Below are 19,548 nucleotides of genomic sequence, written 5' to 3'. Positions count from 1 at the left end.
TAAGGAGCTGGCGAGCCGCAACTAAGGAGCCCGCCTGCCACAACTAAAACCCAGTGCAACCAAATAAATAAATAAATATTTTTTAACAAAAGAAAATACTTAACTGTTCTGTGCCTCAGTTTCCTTATCTATAAGTGAGAATAAAAATAGTATTTACTTTGTAGAGTCCTTTAGAGGATTAAATGAATTTAATATATAAAGTGCTTCAAATAATACCTAGCACATAATATGAAAGTTAGCTATAATTCTATGTAGTATGTGTGTTTATTATTATTATTAGAAGATAGACTTGAAAAGGGAAGAGATGGTTGAGATATCATGTTAAAACATGCTACTTCTTTACCTGTGAGTCTCAGAAATGAAGTATGATTCAAAGAGAATTACCACCAGGAGAATGTCATGTTTCATAAAGAGCAGGTAGAAGGATTGCTTTTAGAAAAACTGGAAGTTATTGGATGACTTGTTCATGTCAGAACAGTGGCTCTATAGAGTAGACTGGCAAGTTTTCGAGGTGGAACGAATTTCTTGGGTGTAGGTTAATGCTGAGCTAACAGGAATGGGACCGGAGCAGCAGCAGAGTGACAGGGTGCTCCACTGTAGAATAGAGCTGTCTTAGCAGAAGGTGAGACACACAGCCTGCTGTTGTCCACCTTTCTATCCCGGGATGGGGGAGAGGCAATGAGAGTGCACTATGCATGCCCTCGGGGTCAGGCCGTGGAATCTTGAAAACTAGGAATGGAAGAAGCCAGAGGCTGGGAAATAGCCAAGTGAGTGCACTGGTTAGATGATTAAGGGAGGAGTGCCGGACAGGTGAAGTGTTATATGAAGTGTTAGAGGGTTGGTAAAACTAGCTGCTTGCCATGTCTTTATACTTACATATAATTTACAAGAAAGCATTTATAGAGCTCATTACAATATAGAAAGTTTAGAAAGTAAAATTCACAGTTTAATTCATTTGCTCAACAATGCTATACCTACTATGTGCCAACCACTGTTGTAGGTGCTAGGGATATACTGTAGTGAGCAAAACAAAAATTCTTCTTGTAGATCTTATATTTTTACATATTTACTTATCTAAGTATGACTGTTTTGATTGGAAAGCTGTGCTACCATGAGTTTTTCTGGGGAAATTTCCCACCTTCCTTCTTTCCTTCCTTCCTTAAATATTTATCAGGTAACCTGCTGTGCATTGGAGATACAAAGATTAAGTTAGACATAGTTCCTGCCCTAAAATTACAATGGAGAAAACAAAATTAAACAAGCAAGTATAAATAGTGTGATAAAGGCACAATGTCCTAGTCGCCCATGCTATAACTCATATGTTTGAGGTCATAGAAGTTTGTTTTTTTTCCCCTGAGAGAGATATTTAGACTGAGACTTGAAGAGTAAATAGGAATTAGCCACATGTAGAGGTGGGAGAGGGGGGGAAGGATATTTATAGTAGAGAGAATAGCATGTTTAAGGAATAGAAAGTGATTTAGTATGGTTGGAACTAAGACTTTGAGGGATTGGGTTTTGAAGAGAGATAAGCAGGGCCTGTGTTTTGAGTGCTTTGTAAACCATGTTAGGATAGGGTCCAAACTCTTTAAATGTAATGGGAACCTATAAAAATACTTTAAAATAAAATTTATATGATCAGTTTTATGTATTAAAAATATTATTGATTGTAGTGTGGAGAGTGAATTGAAAGATTGAAGACTGAAACAATGCAGAGATAGATTATGGCAGCTGAGACTAGGCTCCTACTAAGGAACTTCTCAATGGGCCTGGAAAAGAAATGACAGATTTGAGAGACATTTAGGAAGAGTTTAAGTCTAAGGATGCAACTTATGTTTCTAGCTTGTGCATTTGAGTGCATGTGTCATCATTAACGAATATAGGGACACAGGAGGAGAAACAGGTTTGGTAGGGTGAAGTATTTATTTTTAGACTTGTTTAGTCTGAATTGTCTCTGGAATGCCCTAATGAAAATGTAATAGAAGGCAAAAAGATATACATGTCTGCAGAAAGATTTGGACTGGGAACAAAGATTTGAGAGGAATCAACATGTAGATAGAAATGGAAGGCATGGGAGATCACCTGGGGAAAGTGTGGAGGTTGGGAGGAGGGCCTAGTGCCCTCTGAGAGGAAGAAGAATCTGCAAAATAAGCCAAAGAAGGTCTTAGAGGTAAAACAAAAAATCAGGAGTATAGTATTACCTAAGCCAAGGTAAGAGACTGTTTCAAGAAGAAAAAGAAGTGATGAATAAGTGAGAAAATATATTTTCTCAGAAGCAAAATTGATTAAGGGCTAAAAAGTGTCCATTGGATTTGGTACTAAGCAAGTTGTTAATGACCTTGCTGAGAGCAAATTTAGTTGAGAGGCGAGGAAGTAGTCTCAGTATATGAATATGGACAACTCATACCTTTAAGTTTTGCTGTAGGTATGCAGCTGGAGATCTGTACAGTAGTTGGAGTTGGGCTTGAGCTTAAGTGGAGAGTTTTGTCTTAAAGATAAGTGGCTTGAACATATTTATTATTTAACTCCTGTAGGAAAGAATGAGTATAAATTGAAAGATGGAAGAAGGATCAGTCTTGGTGCTGTTACTGCTAAGCAGGTACAGAAAATAAATTTGATTATTGAGTTGAACAAACTTGAGGAGCATGGCTTATGCTTAATAAACACTCAGAAGCTTAATTTACAGATGAGAAGAGCAGCTCTATAACTGTCATGGGGATCAAACACTGTCATCTCTTGTCTACATGTTCTTTTTTTCCTTAGGAAAACCATATACATGAAAAGCAAAATTATATTGTGAAGGCCACTTTTGAGCATGGAATCAGCAAGGGGAGTTAGTTGGGTGTTTATAATGGCAAATGAAATCAATCCATTAATGCATTTAGCTTCATTTTAGGGCAATGGCTCCTTCATGGACTGATTAGTAGTGCCCCTGGTTAGGGCCTGCTCTCTTTTGGACAGTGTTCATGATTACTGCCAGTTTTTACTTCCCTGAGTCTCATTTTTCTCCATGAATGCTCTTTCTGTGGTCTGTTCTTTCTGTATTAATCCTACTTAGATTTCAGACAAGTCTTTCTGGCTTCTTCTAGAGACATTCTTTTTCTTTTAGTGACTTTTGCAACCATTTAACTTATTCTGTTATGTGTTGATTTTATCAATACAACTTTGATTTCTGGTAGTGCTTGTAGTATCACCTATAATATTATTTATATAAATCAGTCATATAAAATTATAAATATTTGAGATTTCAGTTATTTTTATGACTAGCATATTTTAGATGTAGTTGGCATATTGATCAAAAAGAGAATAGCAAGCAATTTTTAAATAATATTTTTATTATAAAAACAGATAATTTGGAAAGTCCATAATTTTGTAAAGAAGACAAAAATCTTCCCATGATCTACTTATAACATTTTGTGTATAGGCTTTCTGTTTGTTTCCCATATATCTTTTTCCCTGTCTCCCATAAAACTGGAATATGGCCTTCTGGTCTTTGCTTAATGTATTATGAGTATTTTCTTACATCATTAAATGTTTTCTTTTATAAGATTTTCAGTGTTTACATAGATTTAGAACTTTTAATTCACTGTAATTTGTATATTGGATACGAGGAGTTCGTTTCTATCTTCATTATTTAAAAATAGCCATTCAAGAAATATCCTCATCAAATTTTTGTGCACAACACAGATATTTTCCTTCGGATACATTCCTAAAAAAGGAATTTACGTAGTCAGAAGAAGAGTGGTGAATATTTATATTCTTGTTAGCAGTGTATGAGCATGTCTGTTTTACTTCATTGTCATCCATTATTGGGAATGTATTATTTTTATATGTTTTGTTAATTTCATAGGAGAAAAACTTTCTTATTTTAATTTGTATATTCAAATATTACAAATGTGATTGAATTGCTTTTCACTTTTTTTGGCTATTTAATGTGTGTGTGTGTGTAAATTGCCTTTCATTAGTACTTTTTGTCAGGGTGGAAGTGGAGAAAAAAGAGATGTGGATAAGTGTTAAGCTTTTTTTTTTCTCAAGGAGGAATGAGAATGTTACGTTGTTCCAAGGACATTTGTCAGTTATCTAAAAATAAAAGAAACCTTTTAATCTTTTTGGAGGATTCATTTATTCATTTTTTATTCCTTAGCATGACTATATGAAAGAAGAAGAAGGTTTTCCTGAAGATGAGGCGACTGAATCGGAAGAAAACCTTAAGTTTGGTGAAAGAGTTGGATGCCTTTCCGAAAGTTCCTGACAGCTATGTAGAGACTTCCGCCAGTGGGGGTACAGGTGAGTATCAGTTCAAATTAAAACTCCTTCAGTAAGCGCAACTTCTAAGTTATCAATCAAGAACATACAGAAATGTAGCCATGAGGAAGAACTCATCAATGAACTGTGCAGTAACTTTATAGTTGGACTGTCCTCATGTCACACTATTTGCCTTAATTTTATTCTTATATATATTCTTTTTGGCATCCAACCCAGTGCAGTCTGTGCATTTAGCAGTGTTTATTAAAACATTACTGAACAAATTAATCCAGTTTTACTGCTTTGGTGCTCTTGAGTTATGTATACGTATATTAACGAGATTCTTATATGTAAATAGAATTGAAGTTATTTAATGATGTTGAAACTGCCTCAGTCTGTTTTGGTTAAGAATAAGTCAATTTAGACATTATAGACATTCACATTACTGAAGAGAGGCAGCATAGGGTAATAGTTAAGAGCTTAGACTTTGGAATCAGACTGTCTAGATTTAAATTCCACCTCTGCCCCTTCCTAACTACTTGATCTTGAGGAAGTTAATCTGTCTATGCTTTAGTTTCTTCTTCTATGAAATGGGGATGATATCAGTATTTACCAGGTAGAGTTGCAGTAGCAATTAAATAAATTAATATTTATAAAATGCTCAGAGCAGTGCCTGGTACAGATAGTAGTATTTGTTAAATAAATAAATAATGAAATATATCAGAAAAATATGCAACTGTAACAGTATTTACTATTATTTCTTTCCCCATGAAGAGCTGATAAGACAATATACTTCCCATAAGATTGACATTTCATTTTGTAAAATGTGTAATAAATTGCTTGCTATTTCTAATCTCTTGTGATTAACTTTTGTTAATGAAAGTAGTACAAGTTCTTGATGCACAATCCATTTTAAGTGTAGTTTGTCATAGTATATGATAGTGCTTTTTCTTTTTGTTAGATCTTTTACTTTTATAAATGAAGTGAAATACTTAGGAGCTTTCAAAGTAGAAAGAGTTTTATTAGAGATTTGGAAATGTTATTTGAGTTTCCGACACAGATTGTTGTGGTTTCTCAGGATCTAAGAAATTAAGCTAGCTTTTTTTGTTTTGTTTTGTTTTGTTTTTAATTGGACTATAGGCATGGATACATTTTTAATTATGAGGGGACTACTTTCAAATTTGTGTTGTAAAACTTATGCTTACTTTCATCATTTATCTTATCTGTGACACTGCTATATATAACAAGGTAAAAGTTTTATGTATTGTAGAATTTTGACAAATCCATTTAGTGAGAAATGTCCTTCATATTGAAGAAATAAAATGCTTTCTCAGTAGTGCAAATGTTTGTGTTCATGTTTGTGTTCATTAAATCTTCATTTTTGAGCTGTTTTAGAAAAAAATTTATAATGACTATTTTAAGAAAAACCTTTTATTATATTCGTTCACATGGCAATCATATTAGGGTATTCTTTGCTAATTTTTATCTTACTTAAAATAGTTTTCTGCTGTTTACCTTTTAAAAATTGTTTTAATTCTTTCTTTTTTTGTTGGTTTCTCAGTTTCTCTAATAGCATTTACCACTATGGCTTTATTAACTATAATGGAATTTTCAGTATATCAAGATACATGGATGAAGTATGAATATGAAGTAGACAAGGATTTTTCTAGGTAACTTTTTTTGAAATACCTTTAGATTTAAATTGCTCTGAAGGTAACATATTAAAAAAAAAAGTCTAACCTTTTATACTTGGTTTATTTTAATTCTGAAGAAATAGTACTGAAAAATCCTCATTAATTGTATGCATTAGGTAAAACATTTTAGAATAATTTGAATACTGGTTAAATTCTAAGAGAAACGTTCTCTGATTGAATGTGCATTTATTTAAAAAGGTTAGGAGAATATGTTTTTCCTTAGATGTTGAAATGACGGAAATTGATGTTTTGAAATTGTTTACTCTTTAGATTTTGAAATATCTTACTCATCTGTGTGAGCTGGAAAATAAATTGTCTAAGGTTACATTGTTTATGCTTATAGCTTGATTGTTGTAAATTGTGTATAAACTATATTTTAAGGTAAACAACATCACTTTTAAACCTTTGAATATATTAGTACCTTAATTAGGAGACAAAATATACTTTATTTTAATTTTTTTGTATTATTTGGATTTTTTAATTGATTGAAGATAACAGGTTTATAATACTTAGATTGCACTAGATAGCAGGAAACATTTACTTCTCAATTTCAATCCCAGCTCTGCCATTTAGGGAACTTACTAAATCTACTTCTGCATGTGCTTCAGTTTCCTTTTCTGTAAAATGGGGATAATAATTATAGTACTTTCCTCTTCAGGTCAGTGAGAATTCAGTCAGTCAACATTTGTAATAGTTGCTGTGTAACCTTGGGCAAGTCATATAACCAACTTCTTTTGGGCCTCAGTTTCTTGATCTATAACATCAGTGTTATTCTTAATGCCATTAGTTTTTAAGGAATTTGTTGTTTTTCTTATTTTGGTTTTAGCACCAATGAAATAATTTTGATTCTTTCCAAATGAAGTCATGTAGTTCACCACATAAGTGTAGTGGGGATGCCCAGAAGCCTGTCTACTTGGCCTCATCCTCTTCCTATAAAATCTCCTGAGCCTAAACCCCAGGGTTATTTGGAACACAGTTTGAACTCCAGACTACTTTAAGACTCTGTGAAGTTCTAAAAATCTGTACTCCCTATTGAAACCAGATGAAAATTATTAGAGTGAAAAAAAGTTTAGATAGGAAGCACAGGACAGGACTGATCCTGATTGTACTCATTCTGTTATTCATGGCACTGATTCTGATATTTGAAAATTAATTTGATTTGAACTAAGCATTTGAAAATAAGGCATTGGTTGAGCCTTTTTAAAAGGCCATGCAAAGCTTTAAGAATCAGGTTTTTTTTTTTTTTTCTGGTAATTTGGGTACATTTATCTTGAGTCACACAGACCTAGTTTCCAATATGCCACTTCAGTGGTTATGTGGTCTTAAGCCAGGCATTTATTTAAACTGCCGTAAACACCATTGGCTTATTTGTAGAACTGAAGCTATCTACTTTATAGGTCCATGGTAAAGAATAAAGAGGATAGTATTTGTAGGACATCAGGTACAATGCCTGATGTATGGTATTTATTTGGTAAATAAGGAGAGAAAGGCTTTCAATTCCTAACTTTTGATTTTGAAAGTTTTGTATTGTTTAATGGCATAGTCTATGTAAGGTTTATGTAAACAGAGGTTAATACTTTTCTCTGAGTTGCTTGGACTTACTAATTGTAGAATTGCCATTAAAATGAAGGATACTGTGTTAAAAACTTGTGAAATAAGAAAGGCTTTTGGAATAATTACAAAATAGAATTTTTACTTTTAAAGTGCCTTTGTTTTGCCCATATGAATGCTATCCAAGTTCTAATTGACATATTTTATTCTGTATGAAGTCCAGGTTTTTCATAGATCAGTTGATTTATATATTGCTCATGTTTTGTTGATCAATTGGTAGGTTCTAATGTTTCCTTTTTGTCTTTTAGCAAATTGAGAATCAATATAGATATTACTGTTGCCATGAAGTGTCAGTGTAAGTACATGTTTAACCTGATGATTGCATATATAGATTATGGTTTAAACAGTTGCTAGTAAAAAGTAAAAGCCACTGGTTGTTTTAACTTTATTTTTCCTTTATGATATCTTAATTTAAGAATACAAATTGTTTTTCTCCCCAGCTTGTATTCTTTAAATTTCTTCTCCATAAAGAGATTTAACTTTCACATTAGTATAATTAAAATGAAAGAAAATTGGAGGAAATTTTTATAAATCGAAGTTCTAGTTTAGGGATATCCTTTATTTCTTTCTTGTTTGGCGTACCGGTTTTTACACCCACATTCCAGAAACATATCCTGTTTCACAGTTTCAATTTACTACCCTTTACTTTTACTTTTGCATATTAAAATACAGATCCAAATCTTTTAAGTTAATGGTGATGTTACCCTTTTCTGTTTTCTTCGCTGGCTTCACTTAATTATACTGGTAGAAGTGGAAAAATGTTAATATGCTAGATAGATAATGTTTGAGTCAGTATAGTTCTCAAAAATGAAGATGCTTTTTCATCTTAAATTGTGTCTTAAATTACTGCTGGAAAAGTAGAGACCAAGAATTCAGTAGTTCAGACAAAATTTTTTAAAGTGTGAAATCATTTTATCCAATTAAGGAAATTAATTTCTAAAAGATTTCATCTAAGAACAACCTTAAATCTCTTTTCCTTTTCCATTTATTTTTTCTTATGTTAGTGGTTAGTGGATATAGTTTGACTCTCAGCATAGAATATAAAACTTCTAATTCTTTTTTATGCAGATATTGGAGCAGATGTATTGGATTTAGCAGAAACAATGGTTGCATCTGCAGATGGTCTAGTTTATGAACCAGTAAGTTTGATTTACATGTTCTTTTAAATAGTATGCTTTGAGGAATTGTTCCCTTGAAGACAGTTTTGATATTTGCTTTTAATTTTGTCTGAGCTAGTTTTTTAAAAATATATTTTCTTAATTCAAAAGTAGTATACAACATTGTAAATCAGCTATACTTCAATAAAAAATAAATGAAACAAAAACAAAACAAATAAACGGAAGTACTCCATATTCTTTGTAAACATTTAGGCGGAAGAAAAAATTATATCTAATTACCAAATTATATAGATATAATTACCAAATTATATCTAATACCAAAGCCTTGTTAGCATTCTGGATAAGCCTCTATAATCTTATACTTATTTTATATTTTTTGTTAATGCTTCCTAACAGTTTCCTTTTCTCTTTTATACAGTTGCTATAGTGATGAAATTTTCTTCTTTTCTTCTAACGATTTGGAAATTCTGTGTCTTATTTGTATTCTTCTTTTACTAAATTTAAGTTCTTAAAAACATTTGAGCTATATTTCTCTTGTAATCAAGAATGAAGCATTATCTAAGAGGAGAAATTTCATATGCATTTACTTCTTCCTCTCTCCTTCACACCTTCATTTCCCAGACCTAGTGAAATACTGACATTCTCTTATTGTTTTCATAGCACAAGTTGTGTGTAATAAAATTAATTTGTCAGAAAACACCATCACATTACAGGGGCAGGTATCACATTACAGGGGTAGGTGATAACAGATCATGATCAGAACTAGCCCTAAAGAAGCTTTAGAGAACAAAGCATGGAACTCCCAGCTTCTCTGCCTTGCTGACTGCTCTGTTGGCATTGTGGTACTTATGTTTACCCATGCATTCTTGAGTTGTTTTGTTTACCATTGACAGTTGTGAACCCTCTTTAAACAAAATTGCAAAGTGAAGACTAAAGGTGATGGAGGAGGATTAGAAGTAACTGAATGTGTGGAGGAGAAAAAAAGGAAGCTCTTAGGTCAGTTTTGATTACCAAATTATTTTTAGTTTACATGAACAAAATATATTTATGCCTTTTGATACACACTTTTTAAATAAAATTTTCTAAAGAAAAAGTAACTTGTTACTGCCACTCTGAACCACCCTACTTCCTAACTCCTGTATTGCCACTCAAAAAATTGATATCAGTAATTTTTAATGAGGTTAGGAACCTTACAAATTCAGGTACCATGTTATTGCATGTTAAACTATTATCTGGAAATTTAGATCTAGATGGTTATTATCAGACACTAACATTTGCATTCTATTTCATACTATTTTAGGAATAATGATTCAACTTTATGTTTTATTGCTTTTATTTTCTACCCTTCTTAGTTTCTTTATTTTTGTTATCGTTTTGTGAGGGACTTTTTGTGACTTCCTTATCAAGCAAGAATATGTGGGTTATGTTTTATGACAGACTGCCTATGTCATTCTGTTCTTAATACATGTAAGGTTGGCTGAGGATAGAATTCTTGGTTTATGGTGTTTTACACTCAAAACTTCATAGACATTCCTTTATTGCCTTCTGGCATAATTTTTTTTTTCTTTGCAGGTAACATATTTATCTACTTATATGCTTTTTTCTTTTACTTTTGAAATTCAGATATTTATCCTATATATCCAAGTGTGGATCCCCTTTAGTTATTTTTGGCTTTTGATGGTATTAATGATCTGAAGTTTTAAGTGTTTTTTGCTTGTTTGTTTGCTTTAATGATGTTCAGAGTAATGGTTTTACCTCTTTTTTAAAATTCTTATCAAGTGATGTTGAATTTCATGGAGTGGCTCTCAATATTTTTATCAATTCTTGCATAAGATGCATATTTTGAACTTTGCCTGTGAGTTCTGGGAGATGACCTTGATGAAGCAGGATCAATCTTTTTTTTTCAATGCCTTCATTATGTTTTAAAATTCAGTGATTATATTTTCCACCTCTGATATAGTGCAGATCACTCCATTTTTTTCTGTCTTCATGATGTTAAATCTCATTGAGAAATAATTAGAAAAACTTCACTTTTCTTCTTCATTTTAGAAATGGTATCACAGAGGAAAATTAGCCCTTGGACCTCAGATATACCACTTCTTTCAAATTAATGAATCTTTTTGTCTATCTAGTTATCTATTTTCTTGTTCATCTTTAGGATGGGAAAATAAATGGCCAGTTAACTGACTGAGAGTTGAGGCAGACTGTTGAGTTATGTCGGTTCCCTTTCCCTCCCTGCCCCCACTTTTTTTTTTTCCAGACCTAAATGAAAGGAGAAGGATATATAGTTTAGATATACTGTGTTTCTTCTAAGCAAAATTAGAGCTTCAGATGCTTTTGAAAAGAAAGCAGGAAGTCACATTGGGTTCAGGATGGCAGAGTGGTTCACCACGGCACCCCAAATTTCCTTTTCTGTATTTGTTTTGACAGGTTAAATTTAGCTAGGGTAATTCCTTTTTTCTTTAACTGGTGTGACTGTCCTCATTAGCAGCCAGCTGTAGCAGTATTTTTGCTTAATTTAGAATATAGTCCAGGTCACATGTAATCTGGGAATAATAATACTGTGGAATGCCCTTTGTGATGTGGTCTCTGGCACTCGATTGAACTGCTAGAAGTCGTCTTAGGATGGTGACTGTCTCTTCCTCAAGTGTCTTGTTATCTTTTATCACCTGTTTTCCTCTGTTACTCTGAACTGGGGATTTACTGCATTCATGGATTTTCCTGTCCCATGAAATAAATTATGTGTTGGGCTCTTTCCTCAATTTAGTCTCCCTTGTATGCTGTCTTGCATAAGTTTTTGATAATTTCCAGCATATGGATGCTAATTTAAAATGATTTAAAATAATGATACAGTTTGTGTCCTCATTTTTCTGTTTCTTTGGACATTGTGAGAATTTGAGGAGATAATCATCTTGAACTTATCCTCTAAAATTTATTTATGCTGTTTTTCTAGTATTCTCTCCATACTGAGTGTCTGTCACTCCCACTCTCTTCACGTTTATTTAAGTCTCTGATTTTTTTAATAAATATTTTTTCTGGACAGCTTGTCTCTTCAGCTAGATTCTAAGCTCCTGAAAAGCAATTACTTTATTTTTTCTTCTTTATAGCTCACGAAATGTAAAGCATAATGAATTGCAGGTATTAGGCACTGATGAATATGTTAGAATTATGTAATTGTGGCAAGATCTTTGATTATTCCATTGTAACAGTTTCTGCCATTTCTTTCAATCATTTGTCGAATAGGAAAGTTTTATTTTAATTTAACTGTCATGAACTAAAAGTCATGTCCTAGCCAGAAAGTTAGAAACTTAAAAATATGTCATTGTATATTTTTATCAGTAATTTTTAAAACGTTTAACAGTGTTTTGTAAGTATTCCTTCCCTTGTCCTAATTTATATTAAAATATTTAAGAATTATTATTAATGTAAAATTATTTGAGATAATTTTTACTTGTTTTTAAATTTTCACTCATTCTTTTCATATGCAGTCTGAATATTAAAAACTTAATTCTAATAATTTTACTGGTTTCTAAACCATGATCACACAATATGCTATGATAGCTACTATTTATTTAAAGAAAATAACTACTTTTAGGGATGTGAGAAAGTGAGGAATCTGACATAGTTGGGTTTATATACTGACCTTCATTATCTGTGATTTTTGAAAAAAATTTTTAATCTTTTGAGTTCTTTTTTATATATAAAAAGGAGAGAATAATAACAAACTCACAAGGTTGTTACGAAGGTTAAGTGAGATAATGATTTAAGTAGCATAGTGCCGAGCACAAAGTAGGCCACTCAGTAGTTCTTTACCCGCTGTGTTAAGCACTATACCGAGCAGTTGGGGGAAGTCAAAGGGAGAATCACATAGTCCCTGCTGTCAGTAGTTTTATTCACAAGGTAACTGGGGAGCAGTTGCATGTAGCCTCATCTGTTTGCCATGTTGTGTTTTATAGCATTTTCTTTGTGTGCTGTGGTGTGAAAAAGGTTGGGAAGCAAGGTATAGACAAGTTCAGCAGGAGGAGTAATCAAAGTAATTTCATTATAATCATTAACCTAGAGCAAATGGTGTATAGAATTTAGACTGACATTAGGGTCACAGGAGAGGAAGGTTCCAGGTTGATATAATTAAATAACCAAAGGCACAGAGGTAGAACTGTCTGATGCAATGAGGGGTTAAAGAGAGGATTTATGTGAGAGAGTAGTAGGTTAGGGCATGATTATGGAGGGATCATTAATAATATTGATAAGTTAGAAAGTAGAATTAATATGCCTTGTTATAAATTGCCTTTATAAAAAGCAAAAGTGGACTTTTTGTTGGAAAATTAAATTGTGGATATTGCCACAAACTGTGAGAAGCTTGCCTTTTTTCCTCTGATTCTACAAAGTCGCTAAGTTTGTCTTTGAATTGGTGAACATAGTGCCTAGATAAAATTTCTTGAATTATTCTTTCTTGATTAATACATTTGGGAATTATAGTGACATTGTTAGGTCATTTCAAAACTTTTTTATTTTATCATGGTATTTTCCTAGCAAGAATATGGGCTTTGGATGCTTGAATATTATACTTAAGCTGTATGTCTTTTTCATTTCTTCTTCTCTTTTAAATACTTAAGTTTCATGCTGGCATCATTTAAATGATTTTAAGTCTTAAAATATCATTTTGTACATGTGATAGATTGCATTGTATCCATTCCTATAAATGTAGATAACTGTAATAGAAAAATATTTGCAATTAGTGAAATCTCTTTATACTACTTTTGAGTAAAATTTTAAATTTTTTAGTTTGACTTATGGAAGATTAAATGTAAATAACGAATACTTGTTTTTAATATTATAAATTTGTTCCTTGGTCAAAGAAAATTTTTAAAAATTATGATATAAGAGCCAAGAGAAATTGACAGTGCTAGTGATTATGTTTTCCTTTATTTCAGGCAATATTTGATCTTTCACCACAGCAAAAAGAGTGGCAGAGGTAATAAGTAAACAAAGTATTGTGGTCCATGGAAATTAGATCATGCTTTGTCTCTTTTGTCTACTGTAAATTATTCATAGATTAATATATTTCTCTAGGCATTTCTTTGGATGAAATATTAGCAGAATATAGTATATAATATAATCTTTACACTTTCAAAGATTTTATCAGATCTTAGGAAAGTCCTATAATCTTTAATGCACTTTGAATCATAAATACACTTTAGTTTTCATTTAAAATTGTATTAACTATTTAAAAAAATTTAAAAGCAATATATGATCATATTTGAATATAAAGGATATAAAGTGAAAGTAAAAGCCTCTCATCATTCTCTAAACCTAGTGCCACTAACTGGTGGTAATAACCAGAGTTAAATTTCTTGTGTAGCCTGCTAGAAATATTCTGTTTGTGTATAATTTTCTACACGTTTCCATATTTGCTTATGTTATTTTTTTCCTAATACAAATGGGGTCATTCTATACATTTGTTTTATAACTTTCTTTTTCCAACCTAACCTTATATTTTGGACATCTTCCCACTTAAGTACATATAGTGGTACCTTTTATGGATAAGCTATAATTTATTTAATCTCTGATTAAATACTTATCGATGGGCATTTAGATTGCTTGCAGGATTCTAATATCAATGCTCAGTGAAAATTCTTGAATCTAATTCCTTGTGTGAATGTATATATATATATATATATATTCCTTATGTACTTGAGTGAATATATGTATATGTATATAAAGTTTCTAGAAATGAAATTTATCTTTTAGAGTATATTTAATGTTTTGCTAAGTTCTCATCACAAGGAAAAAAATTTGTAATGGTGAGGTGGTGGTTGTTAACTAAACTTATGGTGGTAATCATTTCACATATATACATCTGTCAAATCATATATTTATACCTTAATCTTATACAATGTTATATATTAGTAAAACTGGAAAAAAATTTTGATAGATAATGCCAAACATCTTCCCCAAATAGTTTCATTTATATTCCAAAGCTATCAGTATGTGAGAGTACTTGTTTCTATACAACCTCACCAACAGTGGGTATAACCAGACTTTTTTTATTTTTGCCAATTTGATTGGTGAAAACTGGTATTGCACTTGTTTTAGTTAACATTTCTTTGTAAATCAATTGAATATCTGTGGATTTTTTTTTTCCCGTTTGTATTTTTGTGTGTGTGAAACTGCTTGCTCATGCCGTATGCCCATTTTGCTTGGTTGTTGGTTTTTTTCTTAATAACTTTAAATAATTTTTTGGTTGTTTTGTTTTGTTTTGTTTGTTTTTTGGCTGCATTGGGTCTTTGTTGCTACGCGAGGGCTTTCTCTAGTTGTGGCGAGTGGGGGTTGGGGGGCTGCTCTTCATTGCGGTGCTGGGCTTCTCATTGCAGTGGCTTCTCTTGTTGCGGAGCACGGGCTCTAGGCACACGGGCTTCAGTAGCTGTGGCTTATGGGCTCTAGAGTGGAGTGCAGGCTCAGTAGTTGTGGCACACGGGCTTAGTTGCTCCGTGGCATGTGAGATCTTCCTGGACCAGGGCTCGAACCTGTGTCCCCTGCATTGGCAGGCGGATTCTTAACCACTGCACCACCAGGGAAGCCCGATTTTTTGTATATTAAAGAAATTAGTTCTTTGTTATAAATGGTTACCCCATCCCCATTCTTTTCTTTCTTTTTGTTTTCTAGACTATGTCTTATGCTTAAAAAGGCATTACCTAACTTAAGATTATTACAACAAAATTTTTTTAACCTTTTTTTTTTTTTTTTTCTTTCTAGTCCCTAAATACATTTCAAAGGCCTTTCTCTTTTAATTTCCACTTTCACCATTTGGAGAGCTTTTAAAATTAAAGTTGAAACGAATGTGTTGAACAAAATAACTGAATATTAGGTGTCTCTGGGCTTCTAGCGTTTTTAGTAGAGAGCAATCCAGAGATGAAATACATTACTTTATTCCAGAAATGTTAAAGTGAGAAGTCTCCTTTCATCTAGAATTTTATTTAGTGTTCAAGACCAGTAGTAAGTGAGAGAAGAGATTGTAATGGACATTTTCCATTGTAGTAGAATTTTCTACATCCTTTTATATATGGAATATAAGCTCGGGTATTTATTGGTATATTTGAGGCAGAAGTTATACACGTACACACACACACACACACACACACACACACACACACACACACACACACACACACACACACACACACACACACAGTTTGGTGTCATCAACCTCTTTTCCCACTGCCCAGCACTAAAACTTGAACTCTGGAAACAGAAGACACACAGTTTGGTGTCATCAACCTCTTTTCCCACTGACCAAGCAATAAAAGTTGAACTCTGGAAATACAAGACATGCAAAAATATGAAGCTTTCAATTTCTGTTAGCATTAGATCTAAAGATTTTAAGTCTTTGTACATGTAAATCTGAAGATGGGATCTGGCCTCTTGAAGCTTCCTAGATTATCATGTTCTGCTTCTAAACAAATATTCTTGAATGGACTAGAGATGCCAAAGGCCTAACAACCTGAATAATGTGCATACCAAAACGTTCTTTACCTATAGAATTTGCTAAAAGATATTTAAGTTTTCTTTCAATTGTTCTGCTTTCTTAAAATATTTAGGATCCCAATTAATCTCTTTCCTTTGTTAAAAGGAAATCTCAAACCCTGGACATAGCCTTCCTGATTACTGTTTTTTATTTCTACTAAATTTACAGTATAAAAATGACTTTTTATTTTAAATAGGCCTGTTACCAGTGTTCTTAGTGGGTGGTGCATATGTATTTTATCTTTATCTCTCACTTGCACTTCTAAAAATTGTTTATTATATCATTATGATGGGATGTGAAATATATTCTGATTTACATTTGCTTCTTCTTTAAGTTCCTATGTTTGTTAATAATTTTTCCAAGTTATTTATGTGTATGTATGTGTATATAAATATATAAAGACTTTTTAAGAGTAGTTTTAGGTTTACAGCAAAACTGAGTGAAAAGTACAGAGTACCCAAATACCCACTGCCCCCACCCATGTACAGCCTCCATTGTTATCAATACCCCACACCAGAGTGGTACATTTCTTACAATCTATGCACCTACATGAACACATCATTATTGCCCAGAGTCCATAGTTTACGTTAGAGTTCACTCTTGGAGATGTACACTCTGTGAGTTTTAACAAATACATAATGACATGTACTCACCATTACAGTACCTGTAGTTTTACTGGCCTGAAAATTCCCAGTTTTGTCTATTCATCCCTCCTTTCCCTCTGGGTATAAATTTTGTACTTTCTGAGTTTGAACTCTGATACAGGTGACTTTGGATGTTAGTTATATAAAGATATAGATTAAAGGATATAAAATAGGATTATATCTAAAGATACAAAGTTATTGCTGAAAATGTTAGAAATATTAGAGAGAAGAAATACTTTTATTCTTGGTTTTGTTCTTCAGAATAAGTAATTTCATGAGTTATTGTAAATGTAACAATTTTGTAAAAAAAATCTTCAAGCAACTAATGTGTTTTTAGTGGCTAAGTATATTTAAAAAGAAAATCTAAGCATGAGTTCTCAAATGTATACTTTGTTCTCTATAATCCTATACCTTATATGCTGATATTCTTTTTAAAAATTATAGGTAGAATATAATATTTCATTTAGAGTGGTCTTGTCAAAGTTCAGGTTTCTTTGGAAAAGGCAGACACTAGGTGATATTAAATGTCACTGTGGCCTGGTTTGTAATGAGAATTGGATGCTCCTGTGTGGGTTTAACCCCCAGTAATCTGCCCCTTTAAGTCCATCAGATCTATTATGTGGCCTCTTATTTGTCTCATTCTTTGTATCTATAACATTTTATTCAATGCCCGACAAAAACTAAGAATTTTGTTATTGCTGCATGCATGCATGAAAGCTGAATTTAGATATTCAGGTGAACAGAAGTTCTTTCTTGGTGACCCTGATTCCACCAATAATGGACATGTAATTAGGGTCCACACGTTCATTACTGATGGAATTAGACTGACATAAGGAGCCCAGCTGTTAGACCTCTAGCCATGCTCCCTCACTTTTCCTACTTTCAAGGAAATGACCAAAGAATACTTAGGACTTTATTTTAGAGTAAAGTTATGTAATAATAAATGTATGGCTTAGCTAAGTCAACTACCTGTGTTATTTTTAAAATAGTGTTGGCTTTCTCTGTGTGTCTTACTGTATTTTTTAACTATTGCTTGTTTGTTTTGTATTTAGGATGCTACAGCTGATTCAGAGTAGACTGCAAGAAGAACATTCACTTCAAGATGTGATATTTAAAAGTGCTTTTAAAAGTACATCAACAGCACTTCCACCAAGGTGGGAGATTTTGTGAGACTATTTATTAAGAATTTACTGTGACATAATTTTAGTATTGGTTTATTCCTCTGAATCTTATATTTCTTAGAGAAAATGTAATCATTCTGTATGATGAGATGTCTTTTTTTTTTTTTGGCTGCACCGTGTGGCATATGGGATCTTAGTTCCCCAACCAGGGATTGAACCCGCGCCCCCTGCAGTGGAAGCGCGGAGTCTTAACCACTGGACCGCCAGAGAAGTCTCAAGATGTCTTTTTTACTCTTAAATTTATGGCCTGTGATATTGATCAGGATTATCCCAAATATTATTTTCATTTAATTTTTCTCTTTTATGTGTGTATGGTGTACCTTCATATAAAATTGTACTAGGTTTTAAGAACAAATTAATTTCATTTACCATTATGAGGATGTATAAACTTTGGTTAGGACTTTCATGTTTTTATTTCACTTTTTGTCTCTTTTATAGATTAGAAGAGCTGATATTTGGAAATGCTATAATCATGAAAATGATCATTTAAATTTAAAACTAAACAGAGGTTTTACATTTGCTTAGGAAGAAAATGTTAATGTCTATTTGAAGTTAAGTGGCCTGCCCTTCCCTTACTCATTCTTTTTCCCAACCCTTCCTGTCCCCTAAAGTACCAGAAACATGATAAAAGCATGTCTTTGTTAGACTAGTAATTCTTTACTTTAATTTTTCTTCTTTCATTAGACTTAGTCCTCTGGTTAAATTTGAATAACCTTGAAATTTTATATTTGTGTAAATAAAATATATATATATAATAATTATGTAAGTTTTTTCATTTTGTAGATGTTTTTTAATAAATGTGTAGACTTCAAAAAACTGCTATTCTACTTTTGACATTTAGAACATTACCTAAAAATTGATCTTTAGGGATTTTTTTTTTCCCCTCTATAAAATTTTCTCACCAGAAATATGGTGACTTTATTGAATATGTTGTAAGTAATTCTAATATATCTTGTTGTAACAGGGAAGATGATTCATCACAGCCTCCAGATGCTTGCAGAATTCGTGGTCATCTATATGTCAATAAAGTAGCAGGGAATTTTCACATAACTGTGGGCAAGTATGTTCTTTTCACTTACTGAAAATACTTTAAACAAGTTGGCAGTTTGGTTAAAAGTAAATTCTTTGTTAATCAAATAATATATAACTAACCACTAGAAAACTCTTAAAATGTATATTTTTGATGTCTTCAGCCTTCAACCTCAGGATAGAGAAGACTACTAACTTTAAAAACTACTGCTTCAAAACAAAAGAAAAACAGTCATGTCATATTTCATATATTAAAGTATATAAGCTGTAGGTAGATATGAATTAAAACCTTCAGCTTGCCAAGTTTTAGTAGCCAGAAAGCTCTTACCTAGACATTTCATTAATTTGTTCATTTTGTTGGATATTAGGTTTTTGTTTTGTTTTTCCTTTTGGTGATCCTCATCAAAATATAATCCCTGACCAGTACGAGACAAGTATTTTGATGTAGTTAGAAATGTGTCTGGGATAAAGTTAAATTAGGTAAATGTTAAGGAAAAATACCAG

General features: G+C 32.3%; 1 protein-coding gene across 2 annotated transcripts in view; it reads left to right on the top strand.

Moving 5' to 3' along the window:
- ERGIC2 (ERGIC and golgi 2) overlaps positions 1 to 19,548 on the top strand; it is a 39,267-nt gene that overhangs the window by 5,191 nt on the left and 14,528 nt on the right. The window contains exons 2-9 of one of the 2 annotated variants that reach the window (XM_036866306.1): positions 2,532 to 2,596; positions 4,142 to 4,284; positions 5,804 to 5,912; positions 7,796 to 7,842; positions 8,616 to 8,686; positions 13,600 to 13,640; positions 17,887 to 17,988; positions 18,980 to 19,075. In XM_036866306.1, the coding sequence (XP_036722201.1) occupies positions 4,179 to 4,284; positions 5,804 to 5,912; positions 7,796 to 7,842; positions 8,616 to 8,686; positions 13,600 to 13,640; positions 17,887 to 17,988; positions 18,980 to 19,075 (572 nt within the window). In that variant the 5' untranslated portion in view covers positions 2,532 to 2,596; positions 4,142 to 4,178. The remainder of the gene's footprint in view (positions 1 to 2,531; positions 2,597 to 4,141; positions 4,285 to 5,803; positions 5,913 to 7,795; positions 7,843 to 8,615; positions 8,687 to 13,599; positions 13,641 to 17,886; positions 17,989 to 18,979; positions 19,076 to 19,548) is intronic. The other variant, XM_036866305.1, reaches the window with a different exon arrangement.

This window comes from Balaenoptera musculus, chromosome 10, assembly GCF_009873245.2.
Source record: "Balaenoptera musculus isolate JJ_BM4_2016_0621 chromosome 10, mBalMus1.pri.v3, whole genome shotgun sequence".
NCBI lineage: Eukaryota > Metazoa > Chordata > Mammalia > Artiodactyla > Balaenopteridae > Balaenoptera > Balaenoptera musculus.
Note: the sequence above shows the minus strand (reverse complement) of the source record. Positions and strands in the feature narration are given on the sequence as shown.